Source organism: Cucurbita maxima, unplaced genomic scaffold (genome assembly GCF_002738345.1).
Source record: "Cucurbita maxima cultivar Rimu unplaced genomic scaffold, Cmax_1.0 Cma_Scf00027, whole genome shotgun sequence".
NCBI lineage: Eukaryota > Viridiplantae > Streptophyta > Magnoliopsida > Cucurbitales > Cucurbitaceae > Cucurbita > Cucurbita maxima.
The window spans coordinates 2,405,416-2,427,513 of record NW_019272043.1 but is presented as its reverse complement, the minus strand read 5'-3'; the positions used below and the strand labels follow the sequence as shown (position 1 = coordinate 2,427,513).

The window sequence follows — 22,098 nt, the reverse complement described above, 5'->3', positions numbered from 1 at the left end:
TTTTTTTTTTTTTTTTTTTTTTTTTTTATTTTATTTTGTGCCAAAGTCTCGATTCAAAGGTATAATCTACATTTTATTGAAGAAATTTCAACCCTTCTCTCAAATAATCATTTTATCTATGTTTATTCTTGACGATATCATTCTTAACCATGTCAACTCTTGATGTGATAATAGAGACAATCATGACCCATAAATTATCTTCTGAGGAAGACGAGCCGTCAACAATGAATAGTCCCACATGTTCACAAAAACAAGATGAGGCTAAGCCCACAACCAACCGTCAATACATGTGTGGTATCATAATCATGCTTGTTCAAGGCGAGTTTCCGTGGTCACATCCCATGTTATGCCTAACCCTTTCATCTTATATTATATTGTATTATTTTATTATTAAAATTTGAGTGGATGACATTTGGTCCAAAATCTAATCTACTTCTACCAAACATTAAATGCTTCAGAATAAATAACGGGGACAATTAGTCATCAAACCTCCCGCAACTAAGTGATGTAAGCTATTTTGTCCATATGTTTTCCATGCAATTGACACAATGCTTTCTTATCAATTCTTATTCTCTCTCACGTCTTATAAAACAATTCTCTCCAAACGTGATTTGAGATTAAAGACTACATTAAAATTATTCGTAAGTTCCAAATTTGAACAACCGACTTTTTTGTTGACCTAAAACAAGTGTCGGGGAACCGGATTCAAAGGACTTATTCACAACAGGCTTATTGCCCTCCTACTAACAGTGCAACATATGGCAGCCCATGACTGCATAATTGCTGCACTAGCTTACCCAAATGCCCAAGTGTAATACTCACTCACTGGAATCTGATTCACAGACTTGATTTTATTGAAAACCTTTCATATTTTAATATGATTTCAAAAGAAAATCAACTATAATTTATATATTTACAGTAAAGACCAATACGTCACACACAATTATAAACAACTATGAACCTCCAATTTCAGAAGTAGATATAATAAAACAGACTCGAATCTAGATAGGATCATTAAAGTCTCCAGCTCGTTCGTCCCAACGTCTTGATCACATTGCATTCCATCTATCTGAAAAGAAAATATAAAATAATTTTTGTGAGTAATTAATTTACTTAATAAGTAAGTAACTATCTTTTAAATATATTTAAGTTTTATAATTTACCTTCCGTCTAAAGGTTTCAATATGGACTGAGTCCTTGATCCATTGTATAAATATGAATCGCCCTCTATTGATACTAGCTCAAGTTCTCTACTCATATCACATTCTAAATTGCCACTAGTGATTGCGTCCTTCCACAAGTATAAAGTTTTGGGTTTTAGGAAGGTAGATTTGAGTGTTCTAACTACTCTTTACTTATTTGTTTTATTTATATGTTTTATTTATACTCATTATAAATTTCGAATGTAATACCCTAAACATTATGGAAAATTTTATAGTGCTCTCGATCAAATACTAAACATTCTAGCACTTTTGATCAAATACGATCCGTCTAATAAACATTTTGGCAGTCTGAAATAACACACAGGCCAACGATCAAGAATACTCATGCTCCTAACATAGCACTCACCACATCGATTAGGAATTCTGCAGGGTTTAGTAGACTAACTACTTGGCGACACGCCCTGTAACTAATCTTTACCTATTTTCTCAATTTATGCCTATTATGAATTTGAGATTCGTATGTAAGACTTGCTCTCAATCAAATATGACCTGTCTATGAAACACTCAGGCAACAAGAAATAATATTCAACCCACCGGTTAGGAATATTCATTGTCCCTAACTTGGTACACAATGGGTCAATCAGGGTTTCCACAGGATTTAATAGACTGATTGAGTGTGGATTTAATAGACTGATTGAGCTACATGTCTACCCATCCTACCATCCATCCCACTATAGGTGTACATGAGGCCTAATCAGTATTGGAGTTCATTTCTTGAAACCTAACGGTTCCTACATCGTACTATCATAATATGTCATACAATAATACATTATGATAGTCTCATAAGAATAAGCAAGAGTGCTATAACATACCTATGAATCATGAATTTATAACATGCTCATATTCGATGCATGCCCTCGTGAGTATATCGATTTAAGTCATGTTATTCACATGTCTTACTGTAACTAAGCTCTTAATGACATGCTCTAACATATCTAGCATCAATAACAAGTTAAACTTGTTTTTAGGAGATTCAATATGCTATTTACTTGTATCGCTACCTCCTTTTTCCACCATAATTGCTCCTAATACGACAATTATGTCATAATTCCTTCTAATTACAATATATTTAATAATTTCAAGGTTATTATGGTCCAATCAACACAGGCCTTCCACACGCTGAACCCCTTAGCTACTCGCACCCCACGCGCCTCATGCATCTTCAACCTCAAGCCTGCTTCGAATTTCCATAACTTTTTGGAAATACTCATTATGTCCCAAGCTCGATTTTTCCTACTACAATAGTTATATCTTCTCAATTTCAGAAAACGATAGATCTACTCACCACTAACCTATTGAGACCAATTTAAATTTCAAAAAAACATGGCTATGGGTTCCCACATGTGATTATCTTCGGTTTGCTCTCCAACATATCTCAATCTAATTTTTTTTTTTTTTTTATTTGATTCAATCCTTGAGATATGTTGCCCTTGCTCCTTTGAGCTTTAATAACCTCTTCCCTTTCACAAATCTCATTTATATCTTGTTGAAGGTCCAACCTTAGTCTCATTTTTGGGGTGAGTTACATATACTCCTTCCTTGACGTTCTCCTATAATCGAAGCTTAAACTCGACCTTAATCCAAGGATAATCATGCCAACAAATCCTCCCCTAAAACCTAACAAAATGTTGACCTTCCACATGTACTTCCTTTCTATGATAGCAATTGTCATTGTTAGGATCGCACAACAACGCACACACTCGATCTGGATGAACACAAAGAATAGAAGAGAAAATGCAAAAACAAATATTGACTAAAAGTTTATATGGATGACTTCAGGTACTTACAATAAAAGAGAATACAGATAATGCAAGAAGTACATAAGCACTACCTCAGAGGTATGTATATGATTTAGTATATTATATATATAGTTTTATCAAATATAACTATCTACTATATATAACTATCTATTATATATAGTTGTACCAGTTTTTTACTTTAAATAGTCGTATATGACCATTTTTCATATATGACTTTATTACGTATGACAATTGAATAAACTATAAATAAGCAACAGATTCCATAACTTAACAATTCTCTCACGTGGAGATTTGGAGACTGATTCAGTCAACTAAGAATTTCATTCTCAAACGACCATCAACATCTTCACTGCACCATACCAATTGAGGTTTTGCACAACCTCAATTTTCCAACATCAACACATTTTGTCTTCATGTTTGCTGAATTCTTTACACCCTATATCTTCTCCAAACACATCATCATCTTCTACTAACCTACAAGTGAAATGGTATCATCTTCTGATGTGCTTTGTCTTTGATAGTCTGAGTCCTTCACCAACTGTATGACACTCAGACTATCTGCATGAAGAACCTTCTCGCATTGCTTCTTGCCTAATTCTTCTAAGATAGTCTGACATTCATATCATCTTCTTTCTAGCTTTAGTTATTGGTACATACTCAACCTCAATAGATGAAGGAGCAACACGATTCTGAAAACTAGATATCCAACTCATCCCATCATCCATGGCTTACTCTCACCTAGTTGTATCATCGAACTGTAGGGCATCATCAAAGGGCTCTTCATCAGTCAATAACAGATAGTATAATGAAGGTGCATACCTAACTGGTACCCTAATAGTTTTGGATGATCTTCTCAACACCTGCTTAGGTGTCACTTACTCCACCCCTGGTTCTTTAGAAACAGTCTCGAAAGTTTGTTGAGTATTTGCTACAACATCACTACATAAATTTTTATGTACCTCAACCTCAACTCCCACATGTTTCGGTCTCCCAAAACCTTTTTTCTTTTTTTCCTTGTACAAGATATTTTCATCGAAAGTCACGTCACAATGTTTTAGATTTTTCTGTTCTTGTCATCCCAAAACCTATACCTGAACATGTCAGAATCATAGCCTATGAAGTAACACTTCACAACCTTAGTGTCAAACTTGTCACTCTTCTCTGGATCAACATGAAGATACGCAATGCAACCAAAAGTTCTAAAGTCAGAATAAAAGTTCTAAAGTGAAAGTACTTGAGTTTTTTTTCCTGTCCATACTTCTTCTGACAATTTGAACTCCAAGGGTACTCACAGCCCTCTGTTGATCAAGTAGACGGCTGTATTTACAGCATTGACCTAGAATGTCTTTGGCAATCCAGAATAAATCCTCATGTTCCTTGCTCGCTCATTCAATGTTCTATTCATCCTTTTAGCAACACCATTTTTTCTTTCTTTATCGGAAACTATCTTCGTTAATCTAATTCTTTTACCAGGAATTGTCGTACTCTCCTCTATTGTCAAACCTCAGTCATTTGACGTTAAAGCCGATCTAATTTTCAACTTCAACTTTCCACTTCTTAAAGGTGGCAAACACATCTGACTTGTGTTTCAAGAAATAGATCCACACCTTCCTGTTGAAATAATCTATGAAGGTGACGTAGAACTTTGATTTGTCAAGTGATGGAACGGAAGATGGTCCCCAATCGTCTATATGGACCATTTCCAACCACACTTTCTTCAATTGTCTAGCAACCTTCGTGACGCTAACTCGTTTTTGTTTGTCTATAACGCAACTCTCACAATAACCATATCAACAGATTTCAGGCCTTTTAAAACTCATTTTGCAATCAACGTCTTCCTTCCTTTAACGCTCATATGTTCAAGTCTATTGTGCCACAGACATAAATTTGAAGCACTCTCAGTAACAATAACTATGTTTATACACCCAGCAGTGGTATACAAGGTTCCAGATTTTGTGCCACATGCTACCACCATAACACCCTTCACAATATTCCACGAATTCTTCCCAAACTTTATTGCATAATCTGAGTTACCTAACTGACAAATAAAGATCAAGTTCTTGAGACCAAGAATGTATATGAAATCCTTTAATGTCCATTGATTTCTTGCAGAAATTTTTGTGCAGATCTATGTCCTTTAATCTCCAAGACTTTGTTGTCGCATTCTTGAAATTTCCAAATTTGAATAGTTCTTTATTTGAAGATGAATGAAAAGATGCACCTGAATCCAAAATCCAAGATTCAATCAGACTATCGACGCAGAGGATTAAAGCATCCCCAATGGCTTCGGCTGAATTTATAAAATCATCAGCATCCTCTGATTTATGATTCTACTTCCTTTTTAGTCTTGTACAATCTGCTCGAAAGAGATTTTTTTCTCCATAACTCCATGGTTTTTTTATTTTCATCCATCTTTGTTTGCGTCTTTTGATTTACTTATTCTTCTTTGGTCAACACTAATAACACTACCAAATGAATACCCAATTTCTCATCTGTGAATATTTTCGCTAATAACACTACCAAATGAAAGCTAGATCCTCAGAAACTGTTGATCGTGGCAGTAGCAGTATCCACAACTCAGGTAAAGATGACATCAAAATCAATGTTTTAATTTCACCTTCGAAATTAATTTCCACCAAACTCAATTAAATTGCAATCATATTGTATTCATTTATATAATCAACAATAGATCGAACTTCAGACATCTGTAGATTGAACAATCCTCGCATCAAATACATCTGGTTTATAGTCGACAATTTTTTTACATATTCAATAGCACCTTCAATAAATCTGACGTTATCTTCTTCTTGTCTTTAATAATGTTAAACGCCACACTTTTTAACGTCAACCGAATCAACCCTAAGGCATGTCGATCCTTGAGTTTCTGCTGCTCTGTGGTCATGATATCCGACTTCACTCCCAATAGGGGTTCGTGAAGATCTTTCTAATACAAAATCTTCAATTTGCATCTTCTAGAAATTAAATCGAATCCATCATATTTCTCAATTTCAATCTTTGAATTTTCCATCTTCACAAATCGTGGTAAATTTCGCCTAGCTCCGATACCAATAGTTAGGATCGCACAACAACTTACACATTCGATCTAGATGAACACAAAAAATAGGAGAGAAAAATGCAATGAGAAATATTGGCTAATAGTTTATATTAATGATTTCAGATATGTACAGTAATAGAGAATACAGAGAATGCAAAAAGTACATATTCAAAGCATTGCCTAAGAGGTATGTATATGGTTCAATTTATTATATGTAATTTCACCCGATATAATTATCTACTATATATAACCATCGAATAAGCTATAAATAAGCACAGACTCCATAACATAATAGTCCTGGCTGCTACACTTTGTATATGTACGTGTATATATATACATAGTCCTCTCCATAGGTCAGCCTAATTTGATTGGTCACCAAGCTTGTGGTGTTTCTAACATAGAGAATAGAACAAGCACTTTAATCTATTAGTCTTTGACCAAAAGGTTAGCAACAACCTAGATCATGCCAAGGTAAAGGTGAAGGTGAAGGGTAGCAACAAAGTATCTTTTGGTCGAAGACCAAAAGATTGCACACCTTAGCCAACAAGGCCACCCCTAGGTAGGCAGAAGAGAAAAATACCCTCTTCTAGAAAGGCAACTATTATATTGCCCATATATGATACAAAATCTAGACACTGCTCCTAAAGCATTCTACAGTATGACCAACTATCCAACCAAACCAATAACATTAGATTAGTTGGAAAACATACCTAGGCTTAGGATTATAGTCTACGTCTTGTTGGGCGCCTATAACGATTTCCACGTTCGGTTGATTCATGACCCATCCTCATGGACACCAAACAGCCAATGCATTCCAGAAAAATCTTGAATTGTACTAGTGGAACTTTGATTATTGGTTATTTACTCTAGGAGATAAATTCGAAAGCGCAGGTCTAGTTGGTGGAGGTTTCTGAGGGTATTTCGTTGAACCACTTTGACCCTGATTCGTCTTACGTTTCTTCGGCATATGCTGTTGATGGTTAGGATGATGTTGCTGCAGCGATTGATGGGTTGGGTTCGGTTGTTGTGCTTGCATTCTGCCTTTGGTCGGATGTGGACGTTGTTGTGATTGGACAATGATGGAATGTGACTGTTGCATATTACCCGTGGTCAAATTTGGCAGTTGACCATGGATGTTGCGTTTCTTCCTTTTCATATCTTTAAGAGAAACAATGAGGTTTTGAAGCCCTTGAGATGAGATTTCAGAACTAAGGTTACAATCTGCAGCGCATGTAATTACCGACTTCACAGCATCTATCTCCTTGTCTATGGCTTCATCCTTGCAGTGATAGCCAAAGTAGATATCTTAGCAAAAAAAAAAAAAAAAAAAAAGGACTATTTCTTTACAATGTTAACATTTTGGGGATTCCATGAGAACAGACGACTAACCATGGCAGCACGTACATCGTCCTGTCCAGTATCATGTTTCTTGCTGACTTTTACAGTGGCATTCCTTACATCTCGCAGATATTCATTCAGAATCTGTACGGGTCGAAAGCATTCCAACTTGTATCCACATATAAACCTGACGGCCTTAACAAATTGCTTTGTTCCAATCAGATTTTGTGCAATTTCTGCAAAATGAAAGAATATGAGACAAGGTCGTCGATTAGAACAGGTAAAAAAAAAATTATTGTAAAATCAAATTTCAAATGTTAAGATAAGTAGTCTCTTTGTTCCGTTTCCAATTTTACAAAAATATGTTTATCATTTTTACCATAAAATGCCTAACGGATGTCAATCAACTAATAAACATTGTATAAATGATTGATTAATTTATTTAAAAAAAAAAAAAAAAAAGTTACAGAGACACATTTTATAAAGTTCTTAAATAAAAAATTAAATAATATAAAGAGAAACAAGAAATAAAAAATAATAAAAAAAATAAAAAAGCAATAAACAACAACATTTTATTTTAATAAAACAAGAAACAAGAAACAAGAATAGTTATTATGGGTCCTTACTCCCATCGCAAATTGAATTTTGATTTTAGGTCCGATAATGTGAATAAAGCGGATTTTAGCCTTTAGGTTTAATAAAACAAAATAATGTTCATACGTCCACTAAAAGTGTGTGCTGTTTTTCTCAATCCAAAATGCAATAAAGACACAGCACGAACCAATGAACATGGGGAATAGCCTAATAGCTTGTTAATCATTTTAAAAACGAAGATTATGATGGGAAATAGGCACTGCTCGTCACATTGGTAAATAAAAGACAAGAAAGGGATACAATATTTTTGGTCATTGTTAAATGTTATCTTTTAAGTCTTTTAAGTTTTTGTTCACGATTTGATACCCGTAGATAGTACTATGTTGAGGTATCTTTATTATTAAGATACATAAATCATTTTTCTAAAATATCTAGATATCTTTATTCCTAAAATATCTAAATTATTTTACTAAAATAAATATACAATTGACTCATACAATTATTGGGTTCGATCCTATCGGGTTAGTGATGATACTTCAACACTCCTCCTCAATACTAGTCCTCATTCGTTGCATCATGTTGAGTTGATAGCGAAAGCCCTCATGTTAGCCCTTTTGTAAACAAGTCTGTCACTTAGTCTTCTATCTTGATCTGCTGCATCTCGATTTCTTCCTTCCGAATTTTCTCTCTAATGAAATGGTAATGCACCTCCATATGCTTTGTTCTAACATGAAATACCAGATTTTTTGCTAGACAAATCACAAATTGGTTGTTGTAATGGAGTGGTATTGAATAGTCAATTTTCTGGTACAAATTCTCCATTAAGAGTTTCAGCCATGTACTTTCTTGAGCAGCAGCTGCTCTGTACTCTACTTCTATAGTTGACAATAATATTGTTAATTGTCTTTTACTACACCAAGAAATTGCTCTTGAATTGATCTTGAACACATACCTGGTGCTTGATTTTCAGGTATCATGATATCCTGCATAGTCAACATCACAGTATCTAGATAGTTTGCAATCTTTGCTTCTTTTGTACAAAAGATCATAATTGATTGTACCTTTGACATATCTAAAGATCTGTCGAGCCGCATCCAAATGAGGTGTCTTTGGATTTTGCATGTATTGACTTGTGACTCCAACTGCATTCTCAAATTTCTTCAGATGGTCCGTGTAGATCTCTTTGTTTAACTCTCCGTGCAAGAAAAAAAATTTCATATCCATCTACCATAATTTTCAATCTTTATTTATCACAAGTGCTGGAAGAACCTGTACAAGAGTGATTTTCCCCACTGGACTAAACGATTCATCATAGTCTAGTCCATCTTATTGAAAGAACCTTGGATCTCCAGTCCAAGTCTTGTATCTCACGTTTGATCCCTCCAAAAGAAATTATTTTGTGAACTCACTTGCAAGAGATGGGTTTGATATCTTTTGGTCTTGGCACTAGTTCCCAGGTTTGACTTTTCTCCAAGACTATAATTTCTTCCTCCATTACCTACTGACAAGTCGTATTTTGTGATGCTTCTTCATATATCTTTGACTCTTTAATTTCGTCTTCTATAATAGTTGCATTGACATATTTTGGATTTGGCTTTTGGATTCTTTCTGATGGTCTGAGTTGTTGAGGTGTCATTTCCTTTTCACTAGGTTTGCTTGGTTGATTCCCTCTTGCTCACCAACATCAGTGTCATTTCGATATTCAAGCACATCAACACTAAAGTAAATTTGTACAATTTGTTCTCCCGTCTTCTGTGAAAAAATTTCTTCAATGTTGTCCAAGTCTAGTAATACTTCCTTGTTTGAATCCAAGTCTGGTAATGCTTCCTTGTTTGAATCCAAATTTGGTAATGCTTCCATGTCTGAGGGACACCATGCATCCATGTCTGAGGGACACCATGCTTCCATTACGTCACTCTGATCGTCAGTTATGTAATTTGAGCATCATGAATCAATGATTCAATCATCCTCATAAATGATATGCTCTCCCATCATTGCCATGAGTGTCAGCTCGTCTTCTTCTATGGAAAGATGTCATGTTGCTTTCGACAGACTTTTTCTTGAACCAACAATCCTTAGACATATGGCCCTTCTTCTTGCAATTGTAGCAGATACCTTCAAATTTCTTCCCTTGAGAACTCTTGTCGTCGTTTTTCTGAACTCTCCCTAGTTGTGCAGTTCCTTGATGGCTTCTTCCTTTGTCACCATTTCTATATCCACGTTTGGTAGACGACTTATTGTTGCTCTGACTTTCACTTGTGTAGAGTGCTTCTTATTCACCCTTTAATGTGATGTCTCCTATTTGTTTAGACGTGGCTTCTTGACTAGCTAACAAATTTACAAACTTTACCGATGATGGTTGAGCAGGTCATCCTTGTACAACAATAACGGAGCTTCTATATTCTGGTTGCAATCCATAGATAATGATCCTCTTCATCCGAGCTTCTCCAATGGTGGACTTCGAGTCTAGTTCACTTTGTGGAAGTGCTGAAAAATCGTCATGTCACGTTGTGAAATTGATAACAACTCGTTCTCCAGAAGTTGTAGTAGCCTCCTATCGTTCTTCGAGAACAGCATCACAAACGTGTCCCATGCTTCTTTCGGTATCTTGTCATCCCAAATATGCTCCAACATCTCTTCTTCAATCGTGGTCTTCAAGTCAAACATTGTTTTGCCTGCTTTGATTCTCCGTTTGCGCAAGGCGCCATTAGAATCCTCCTCTGACAACGTAATTTCACTCCCGCCAACGACCTCTCGAAGGTCCTATTCTTGTAAATAGAACATCATGCATGTTACCCACGTGTTGTAGTTGTTGAGTTTCTTAATACCAAACAAGCTTTTTCTACACAAAACGTGCAGAGTCATGGACAACCACATAGCATGCTAATAATTCCAAGAGATCAAATAACCTACACTAATCTCGTTCAGATATCAAATTGTTGAACACAACTCTTTGTGGGAAACACTCACACACTTTATTAACACAAATTGAGAAGAGATTACAAGAGACCCGGTAGAAACTACTGCACTTTATACTTTCTTGGGATGAAAACCTAGATAAGGTGGAGAGGTATTTATAGTAAAGTCTGGTCAATGTATTCCTAAAATATTTAGATCTATTCCTAAAATATCTAGATATCTTTATTCTTAAGATATCTAAATCATTTTCTTAAAATATCTAAATATTTTACTCCTAAAATATCTAAATCATTTTACTAAAATAAATATACAATGGGTTCATACAATTATTGACTTTGATCCTATCGAGCTAATGATGATATTTCAACAGTTCTAATCTAGAAAAGTAGTTCAAGAAGCATTAGTTACTTCCTCGATTTATTTTAAGGAAAAGAAAATGTATGGCTCCAAGAAAAACCTTTGCACAATGTGGATGGGAAGTAAAGTATCAGAGTAGTTTTTTAGTTTAATAGGTTAAGGTGAGAATTAAGTGGAAATTCAAACCTGGTTGAAAATATACTAGTTAAACAATACTCAAATTAGTAAGTATCAGCCCAGAACTAAAATGAATGATTGGAAATTAACAGAGAACAAGTTTAGAAAACTAACCTTGTATCTTTTGATTATACCCGAACATCAGGCACAACTCCGTTGCCTGTTCATGCAGCACTATTTTCTCAAAGAGCTTTAAGATCTCTTCCTCGCTGAATGAAGTCGTCAATCCATATGACGCTATAAGTTGCAAGAAGCCAACAACGTCCAAATAATCATTTGCATCACTTTTCATGTTCAATTTCCAGTCAACTGCAAGCTTCAATGCACCTTCTCTCACCTTTGGATCAATACTTGGTGAGATTTGCTTTAATTGCTTTAAAAGAAGTGTGGACCACCTCAAGAAACTTTCTTCAAAACCCATCTGTAACTTCAACTGTTGGTGAAAAGAAACTTGAATCACATCCAAGACAAGTTTTGGAGCGTTTGACGACTCTTTAAGAATCGATAAGATTGCACTTGGCATCAATTTCTGTTCAGTCAAATGCTTATTCAAAATTAAATATAATCTCTTCTCATTTGAATCCATGCTATGCTGCTTATTTTTTAAGGAAAAGACCGGCATTTCATTGTCTGGCAATGATTCAGGTTGCTCCAGTTTAACCAGCCTAGGAGCTGCACTGCCCTCTGAATAAAATGAGAAACAAAAAAATAGAGAGAACAGATATTTAAAAACCAGCCAGCTTTAATTGGTATTTGATTTATCAACTACAGCAAAGAACTAAATAACATTCATAAATTGATATACTGCGAAGAAAATAGGATCAATGACAACATAACTGTTAGGAATCACGACTCTCCACAATGATATAATATTGTCCACTTTGAGCATAATTTCTCATGGCATTGTTTTGGACTTGTCCAAAAGGCCTCACACCAATGAAAATAGTATTCCTCACTTATAAACCCATGATCATTCCCTAAATTAGCCAATGTAGGACTCACTCCCAACAATCCTCAACAATAACTTCCTGTTGGTGACAACAGAAAACTGAATTGAGATTGAGAGGAGGAGTGATTTGAGTGATGGGGAGAGATTCCTTTTATAGGGGATTCTCAGAATTGGTTGAGATTTTTGTGGAGATTTTGTGGAGATTTTGTGGATGAATTTGAATTCACCTCCTCCTCTTCCGTAACTAATTCAAATTCTATTATTAGCTATTATTAGTTTCAACACCATCCCTTAAACTGAATTCTGCGGAAATCGGTTTAGGACTTCATTTCATTTTCTTGATATACATCTTGGATTCTGCATATCCCCATCTTTCTTCTGAGCTTCTTGAACAATGGTTGTTTCAAGGGCTTTGTGAATAGGTCTGCGATTTGTTCATCACTTCGGCAAAAGTTGAGTTCAATAATGTCTTCTTTACACAAATCACGCAAGAAATGAAATCGAACATCGATGTGCTTGCTCCTTCCATGCAACACAGGATTTTTAGACAACTTAATAGTTGACATATTATCACAATATATAACCGTCGTACTTGGTTGCTTCTGATTAAGAATTTCAAGCATTTTTCTTAACCAAATTGCTTGGCACGAGCATGCTGCTGCTGCCACAAATTCTGCTTCTGTCATTGAGAGTGTTACAATAGGTTGCTTCTTTGAAGACCAGCAAATAGCTCCTGAACTCATCAAGAAAATACTTTCTGAAGTACTTTTACGATCGTCTATATCACCTGCATAGTCGCTATCTGTATAGCCAACTATCTTCGGATCATCTCCTTTTTTGTAGAATACATTAGAAATAGACTCTACAAAGCCATTTCTAGTCTTGATATCTACGGTTCCTTTCCCCATCACTTGGAGAGATGAATTGTTGCCAAGAGAGATCGTAGTATGAAAATTTTCATCTAAAGTTGAGAAGAATTCCTTACAACCTGTCATATGATTGCTGCATCCAGAGTCTACGACCCATACACCTTGATCTGCCACCTTCATAGCATGGAATGACATTAATAATGTTTCTTCTTCTCTTCTCTCCACAAAATTGGATTGATTTCTTTTCTCCTTTTGGAGCCTGGTATAGCATTCATTTTTGTAATGCCCAAGGCATCCACATCTGTAACATTCAACCTTAGACTTGTCAAAGTGCCTCTTGCCTTTGTTGTTATAATCATTTCTGACTAGGTCTGCTGACCTGCCAACATCTCCACTTCTTTCTCGACTGCCTCTCTCACGACCTCTGCCTCTTCTTTGCCCTCTACCTCTAGAGCTTGAAATTTCACTTGGTGTGGATATCTTTAAGGCTGTCATCTCCTCTATTGCACTTGTACGATTGAGCCTCTGCTCATGTACTAACAGGGAGCTTTGGAGTTCATCTATTTGCATTTCCTCGACATTGTTTGCTTCTTCGATAGAACATACAATGTAATCGAACTTTGGTGTTAGTGATCGCAAAATCTTTTCTACGACCGCAACATCTGTGATTGAACCACCATGCATCCTCATTTTACTTGCAAGACTTATAACCTTGCCAATATAATCATTCACTGTTTCTCCCTTTTGCATTTGGAGAATTTCAAAGTCTCTCCTAACTGCCTGTAGTTGAGCACGTTTTACTCTCGTTGAACCTTGATACTTCCTCCTCATAGAGTCCCAAATTTCTTTAGATGTCTTCTTCTGAAGCATTGTTTCCAAGATAGTCCTATCAATGGACTGAAATAAATAGTTCTTGACCTTCAGGTCCTTCAACTTCGATGCTGCCAACAGTTGCTGTCGATCAGCTGAGAGTACCTCGCCTTCATTTGGCTCTTCATAACCTGTTTCCACCATATCAAAGAACTCCTTTGATCTGAGAAAATTTTCCATCAACATCGCCCAATGATCATAGTGACCGTCGAACCTCAGGATGGCGGATTGGCTCTGAGGGCTGGGCACGGGGGTCCCAGTCCCGAACCCGTCAGCTGTTGGTGGACTGCTCGAGCTACTCCCGCAGCGAGAACGGGTCGCTGCGTGTCGGCCGGGGGATGGACTGGGAACGGCTCCTTCGGGGGCCTTCCCCGGGCGTCGAACAGTCAACTCAGCTCTGATACCAGTTGTTGGTGACAACAGAAAACTGAATTGAGATTGAGAGGAGGAGTGATTTGAGTGATGGGGAGAGAGGTCCTTTTATAGGGGATTCTCGGAATTGGTTGAGATTTTTGTGGAGATTTTGTGGATGAATTTGAATTCACCTCCTCCTTCCTTCTCTTCCGTAACTAATTCAAATTCTATTATTAGCTATTATTAGTTTCAACACTTCCATGGGTCAGAATCCAGATGAATGCATATGTAATTTATTATCTTTTGTTTTTTTTGAAAAGAAATGCATATATAAAACATATGTGAATGTTTGATTAATCCACCACACCCAAATGGTGGTGAGAGTTCTCTTATTTATAATCATTTACAGAATACAGAAATAAGGTAAATTACAAATAATAAGGAAATAGCGATAAAAGGAAAGAATAATAAATGAATACAATATATTTGCATTTAGTAAAAGAGAAAATATGGTAACCCGTAATGTAAGGCAAATATCTAGATATTTGCCTTAATGAACGGTCAACTATCCTTAACACCCCCCCGCAAGCTGAGCGTCGGATTTGAACGAACATGAAGCTTGGATCTGAAAAATTCAAAGAGAGGTCGAGAAATACTCTTTGTGAAGATGTCAGCAACTTGGAGATGAGAGGGTACATATTGTGTACGAAGTTTGCCAGCGATAACAAGTTCTCGAAGGAAATGATAATCTAGTTCAACATGCTTGGCCCGCTTGTGAGAAACAGGATTAGAGCTCAAAAAAATAGCACTTTTGTTGTCACATAAGAGTAAGGGCTGCTGTGAAATAGGGACCTTGAGGTCATGCAAAAGATGCGTAACCCAAAGAAGTTCAGCAGCAGTTGTGGCAAGAGCACGATACTCAGATTCACAGCTGGAGCGTGATACAGTAGGTTGCTTTTTGGCACTCCAAGAAATGAGATTGTTACCAAGATAAATAGAATAGCCGGATGTAGAACGACGAGTATCGGGACAACCAGCCCAGTCAGCATCTGAATAAGCGACTAGCGTACTAGGAACAGTGGATGGACGAAAGATAAGACCAAAGTGGAGTGTTCCTTTGACATAGCGAAGAATACGTTTGACAGCAAGAAAGTGATCTGCAGTAGGGGCATGCAAGAATTGACTGACAGAATTGACAGCATAGGCAATATCTGGACGCGTGATAGTCAAGTACTGAAGGGCGCCAACAAGAGATCTGTAGAGAGTAGGATCAGAGAAAGGAGAACCATCAGCAGTCAGGTGTTGAGAAACAACCATGGGAGTGTGAACTGGTTTGCTATCGAGCAACTGAGCACGAGTAAGAATATCTCGAGCATATTTTAACTGACTGATAAAGAGACCATCAGGAGTGGGTGAAGCTTCAAGACCAAGAAAGTAACTGAGAGAACCCAAATCTTTGGTAGCAAACTCAGAATGAAGCTTGCGAGTAAAGCTGTTAATAAGAGATGAGTTGTTGCCGGTAACAATAATGTCATCAACATAAAGAAGCAAATAGATAAGGTTAGATTGCTGATGAAAGACAAAAAGGGACGTGTCAGCGCGACTACAAAAAAACCCAAGTGTGAGAAGAAATGAGCTAAAACGCTGAAACCAAGCACGAGGAGCTTGCTTTAAGCCATAGAGAGCTTTCTTTAATAGACAAACATGCTTTGGAAATCGAGGATCAACATACCCAGGAGGTTGTTCCATATGAACACGTTCAATAAGCGTTCCATTGAGAAAAGCATTCTTGACATCAAGTTGTCGAAGAGGCCATTTATTTGTGACTGCAATAGAAAGCACAACACGGACAGTGGTAGCTTTGACAACTGGACTGAAAGTGTCAGTGTAGTCAAGACCAGGAACCTGAGTATAACCTTTGGCAACGAGACGAGCCTTGAAACGCTCGACGGATCCATCGGGCAAATATTTAATACGAAACACCCATTTAGAGCCCACGATGTTGGTGTTGGCAGGGCGAGGAACCAAAGTCCAAGTATCATTTTGTTGTAACGCTCGAATTTCTTCATCCATGGCAGCCACCCAAGCAGGATTCTTAGCCGCAGATTTGAATCCTTTTGGCTCAGTGGATGCAAGAAGAGCAGAGAGAAGTCCAGATGAGCCCAACATACCAAGATTTGCTGGATGACGAGTCTTGAATATACCAGCTTTGGCGCGTGTGATCATAGGATGAGTGCCCAAAGAAGAGAAATCAACAGGAGGTTCAATAGAGGTTGAATTAGAAGTCGAGGGTGACAAAGTGGAACCTGCAAGAGAAGTATCAACCTGCACAGACTCATCTACAAGGTCAGAACAAATATCACACGGGGATGAACTGGATTGAGGAACGTGCGGTGATGAAGTGGTAGGGGGGGATGAATCAATATGATGAAGATGTGGTTCCAAGAAATTTGAAATAGGAATAGTGGAAAGAGGTTGGGCTTGGGAGCTAGGGATAGCAGGAAAGTGAGTTTCATCAAATTGAGCATGGCAGGTGATATATAGCTTAGTGGTGGCGGGATCAAGACAGCGGAACCCTTTATGAACAGGACTATAACCCAAAAAAATACAAGGAATGCTGCGGGGAGAAAGCTTGTTAGGCATATAATCACGCAAATAAGGATAAACACGACAACCAAAGGGATGAAAATTGTCATAATGTGGAGTGTAGCCATAAAGGAGTTCAAAGGGTGACTTACCTCCAAGAAGTGGAGTAGGCAACCGGTTGATAATATAAGCTGCAGTGCTGAAGGCGTCAACCCAAAAACGAGGAGAAAGATGAGAGTGAAAGAGAAGGGCCAAGCCAGTCTCAGTCACATGACGATGTTTTCTCTCAACACGACCATTTTGAGCAGGTGTATATGGACAAGAGAGTTGATGGTGGATGCCAGAATTACGTAAATGAGTTTTGAAACAAGTACTAGTAAATTCGGTACCACCATCGCTTTGAAATACCTTGATACGAGAAGAATATTGATTTTCCACAAATTTTTGAAATTGAAGAAAAATATCAAAAAAATCAGATTTGAATTTTAAAGGGTAAAACCAAGTGAATCGAGAATAATCATCAATAAAAATAGCATAATAAAGAAAACCCGAATTTGATTTGACGGGAGAAGGACCCCAAAGATCACAATGAATAAGATCTAACACATGAGACGACCTACGTTCATTGCGGGAATAAGGCAATCGATGGCTTTTCGCAAGCTGACAACTATTACATAATGATGGAGAAGGCAATAAAGACGTAAGAGAAAGATGACCTTTTTTATTTAAAAAAGAAATAACAGAATGATTCACATGACCCAGACGAGCATGCCATAAATCATATGAAGCACGTAAAGATTTGTTTTTAAGGGCTGAAATAAAAGCAGAGTTGCCGCGCTCCAGCACATATAGCCCTCCATCTCTTTTACCGGTTGCCACCACCCTTCCTGTTTGATGATTCTGGATAGTAATAAGATTATTAGTAAATGTAACGGAGAGAGGAAAATCAGACGTTAATTTACTTATGGAAAGAAGATTTTTAGTGAGGTGAGGGACAACCAAGACATCTAATAAGTGAATATTTGGAACAGGAGAAAGAGTACCGATGTGGGTAATGGGTAGGGATGCACCGTTTCCTACAATCACAGAGTCCTTACCCGTGTAATTTTTAGACTGATCCAGAATTGATGGGTCGGCAGTCATATGGGCCGAAGCTCCAGTGTCCAAAAACCAATCAGCAGCATCGGGTCCAGCAATAGAACATGACGTGTTAAAGGCTTCAGCAAGGTGAGCATGAGAAGAATCAGGTCGAACATACCGTTGGTTGCAGCGGTCAGCATAATGGCCCTCTTTGCGGCATATTTGGCAATGAGGTGGTCGACGACCCTGACTTGAGTGGGTTCGTCCTCGATTAGAAGAGTTGTTTTTGTGAGAATAAGAACGACCTCGCTGGTTGGTAAAGGAAGCAGGGTGACTTTCATGGGTGCGGCCACGATTAGTGGCTATGAATGCTGTAGGAGTGGAGTCAGAGGACTCAAGGGAGCGCTGGAACAACTCAAAACTTTCAGTTTTAGAGACTAGATCTGCAAAACAGGGGATAGGGGTGAGAGCCATCTGAGCAGTAGAAAAAGCTGAAAATTCGGTGCCGAGTCCACGAAGGAACCAATGCACTTTATCAATGTCCTCGACGGGTCTGCCAATGGCATGAAGTTGGTCACAAATTTTTTTGAAGGCACGGGCATACTCAGCAACAGGTTTTGTGCCACGTTTCATCAACTGCAAGTCATCCTTGAGTCTCAGTTCACGAGCTTTTGACTGATGGCTGTACGTAGTTTCCAACGCAAGCCAAACATCACGTGCAGTAGAGAGACCAACGACAACAGCCATGGCTTCCTCAGTGAGAGAGGAGAGCAGGAGACAGAGAAGTCGTTGATCGGCTGCTCTCCATGCCAAATATTTGGGGTTGAATGTTGAGGAGGTTTCTGGTTCAAAGCGAGGTGGTGGAACCATAGTTCCATCGACATAGCCCAGCATGTCTTGACTCTCAAGAAGAGGGAGAAGTTGGCTTTTCCAAAGAAGATAATTGGAGGAAGAAAGTTTGATGGTGATCATATGGATTAGAGTATTGAAAGGAAGAAGATGATAACAAGATTCGGAAGCCATAGAGAAGAAAGGATCAGGGTTGTTAAACCGAAAGGGCTCTGATACCATGTGAATGTTTGATTAATCCACCACACCCAAATGGTGGTGAGAGTTCTCTTATTTATAATCATTTACAGAATACAGAAATAAGGTAAATTACAAATAATAAGGAAATAGCGATAAAAGGAAAGAATAATAAATGAATACAATATATTTGCATTTAGTAAAAGAGAAAATATGGTAACCCGTAATGTAAGGCAAATATCTAGATATTTGCCTTAATGAACGGTCAACTATCCTTAACAACATATCTAGGTATTAACTAATAAATTAAACAGAGGAAACTATTTTGCCAACAATTTATAATAAATGAGTATAAAGATGGTGAGAAAGGACATGTACTGCTTACCAGAAGATTTGTCTCCAATACCAAGCGCTCGGGCTAGCTCAAATCCTTGTTTATATTGTGAAACTGAATTCAGAAGAATATGTAATTCCTCTGAATTAAAATCTGAGGCCAGCTGAAAATTAGCTATAAGTAGCAAGAATGCCACCACTTCCACATGATTCTCACTTGACATTGACATCCTGGCCTTCCACTGGACTGCCAGCTTTAGAGCTTCTTCCTTCAGTGAAGGCGTAATTTGTGGTGAGAACTTCAATAATAATTCACATAGCAAAATGCATCCCCTCTTGACATTATGCAAATCGACTTTTGCATCTTCGGACACCACATGTGGAGGGTAGAACCATTTCATAGCATCTAGAACTAACTTTGCACGATCGGAAGATGCTTGAAGAGTCATAAACACTTCTGTGCGTACCAAATCATGCAGTTTCAGATGCTCACATAAAAGAACTAACAAAAGCTTTCCATCTACGGCTGATCCTGAATGAAAATTCAAAGTCATAGAACTTTCAGCAGTTCTGCACCCTAATTCCTCAGTTTTTACTTTCAGAGGAAGAATGTTTGGATCACCCAACAATTTTACCTTTTCATTACGATTATCTTTCGAAGCCCTGGCTAGATTGATCTCTTTTTCTTTTGACTCGAGTTTCTCAGCCCACAAATTGCATTGTATTTCTTTTAATCTTAGTTCTTCACGGCCTTTTTCCACCAATATCATCTGTGAATCCATATCTGTTTTTAAGGATTCAATCTCTTTCAGAGAAATGCTTACTTTCTCATCCTTCTTGTTGAGTTCTTCTGTCCGTCGTCGAAAATCATTTTCTTTGTTCTTGAGATTCTTTGAGCGTTGTTCTATTGATTTTCTCAACAAATTGTAATGCTCTTTTCGAGTTTTCAGACCTTCAAGACATTTATCGACTATCAAAGAAATGGAGTTCTGTTGTTTCATCATTGATGGCAACTCGGTAGAGTAGTCATCCACAGACGCTTGCAATGAATCAAGGTTATTGTCCTTGAACTCCAATTCCTTTGAGCATTCGACAATTGCCTTCTCTATTGAATAAACATATTTAGTAAGCAATATAAGCGCATTCTGACAATCCCGAATAGATTGTTGAATGCCATCAAGTTGCTTTTCCTGTACATCAAGTTCTTTACTATGTTCCTTGATACACCTTTTGATGGATTCTAACTCTGATTCCTTTGATAACAAATCTTCAGAAAGAACCTTCAACTTGTTCTGCAGTAAACCAAACTCCTTCTCTTTAAGATCAAGTTCTTGGGTCCGCAATTTTATAGACCTTTCTATCTCGTCTAATCTCTCCATTTTCCACTTAGTGGTAATCATATTATGAATTGTTTCAAGATCCTTTTCTTTCAATTTGAGTTTTCCGTTGGTATCTTTAATTGCCATCTTAGTTGCAAGCTCTTCTTCATGTTCTTGAAGCAATGCTCTTATTGATTCTACACTCGTCCCCTTCAACTCACATTTCATTGACCGCTCCTCAATTAACTGTATTATCTCATTTAATTTCTGTTCATTTAATTCCATAACCAGCTCACAATCGTCAATCCTCTTTTGAACCATATCAAATGGTTTCTCCTTCTCCTCACACTCCTCGTCGTCCAAGACTGTGATGCATACCTTATTAACCTCGTCTTCTTTCAAGTTAATATCCTTCAACAATATCCCTAGTCTCTCCTGGGCTGCATCCAAATCCACCTCTTTCAATCTAAGCTCACCATCACATTTCTCAATCAAACGATTCAACTCGATCAGTTCGTTCTTCTTCAACTCAAGCTCTTTCGAGCATTCATTAATAGACTTCTTCACATCATCCAACTCCTCTTCCTTCGACGCAATCGCCTTCTCCCGCCTCTCAAGCTCCTCGTACTGCGTCTGAATCATTTCTCGAGTCGAATCGAAGTGCGTTTCCAAGTCCTTCCATTGAAGGCTAAACAACAAAAACTTAGAAGCCTCCGAATGCAACTGTTCATGCGCTTGGCAGAGACTACTCTGCTTCCAGTCCGCAAGTTTCATATGCGAAGCAATCATCTCCATACGGAAATAGGTACTCCTCTCCGCAAAATAAACATATAATGCACGGCTATTTACAAACAACACACACCAGTATAGCAGAGAAGTAAATAAGAACAGGAACAAAAAATGAAAAAGAGAAGGTAATACTAACACTGTGGCATTTAAATGCAAAAGAGTACCGAAATCAAGTGAGTGAAAACCCTAGAATCCCGCCATGGAAGAGCTCCAAAGGAGGGAGAAGACCGAAGAGTGATGATCGGATGAATTTTGAATTTCGAATTTTGAATCCTTAATTTAGCAGTTTTTGCAAAGTACTCTGTCTTTTTTTGTCTTTTTTTTCTTTTTCTTTTTTAGAGTATTTAATATTAGAATCAAAATTTAACTACTTTTTAATCATATTATCGAAAAGACAAAAAAAAAAAAAAAAATTAAATTAAATAGATGTGAACGTGATCTTATAAAGGACTCTAGATTTCTACTTGATCTAAAGTCGTTACTTTATGTGAAAATATTTC

At 37.4% G+C, this 22,098-nt stretch overlaps 1 protein-coding gene across 4 annotated transcripts; it reads right to left on the bottom strand.

Annotated features, from left to right (window-relative positions):
• Positions 1-948: 948 nt before the first annotated feature.
• Positions 949-21,846, bottom strand: LOC111499572. 4 transcript variants are annotated; one of them, XR_002720972.1, is made up of 5 exons: positions 19,543-21,829; positions 11,538-12,107; positions 7,428-7,612; positions 6,749-7,317; positions 949-1,069 (listed from the first exon to the last, which is right to left on the bottom strand). XR_002720972.1 is itself a non-coding variant. In XM_023151159.1 (5 exons), exons 2-5 carry the CDS (start codon positions 21,602-21,604, stop codon positions 6,889-6,891), a joined length of 3,246 nt encoding a protein of 1,081 aa, XP_023006927.1. In that variant the 5' UTR covers positions 21,605-21,650; positions 21,763-21,846; the 3' UTR covers positions 6,340-6,888. The 4 variants fall into 4 exon arrangements, 2 of the variants coding, with proteins under 2 accessions (XP_023006928.1, XP_023006927.1); XR_002720971.1 differs by lacking the exon at positions 949-1,069 and adding an exon at positions 5,670-6,086; XM_023151159.1 differs by lacking the exon at positions 949-1,069 and having other exon boundaries at positions 6,340-7,317; positions 19,543-21,650; positions 21,763-21,846.
• Positions 21,847-22,098: the final 252 nt, after the last annotated feature.

Excerpts from the sequence above, each read along its gene's own strand:
- LOC111499572 (XM_023151159.1), bottom strand. The coding sequence starts at position 21,604 with ATGGAGATGATTGCTTCGCATATGAAACTTGCGGACTGGAAGCAGAGT. Across the intron at positions 12,108-19,542 it reads TATTGGAGACAAATCTTCTG|AGGGCAGTGCAGCTCCTAGG; the intron begins GTAAGCAGTACA and ends CATTTTATTCAG. Across the intron at positions 7,318-7,427 it reads ACGATGTACGTGCTGCCATG|GATGAAGCCATAGACAAGGA; the intron begins GTTAGTCGTCTG and ends TATCACTGCAAG.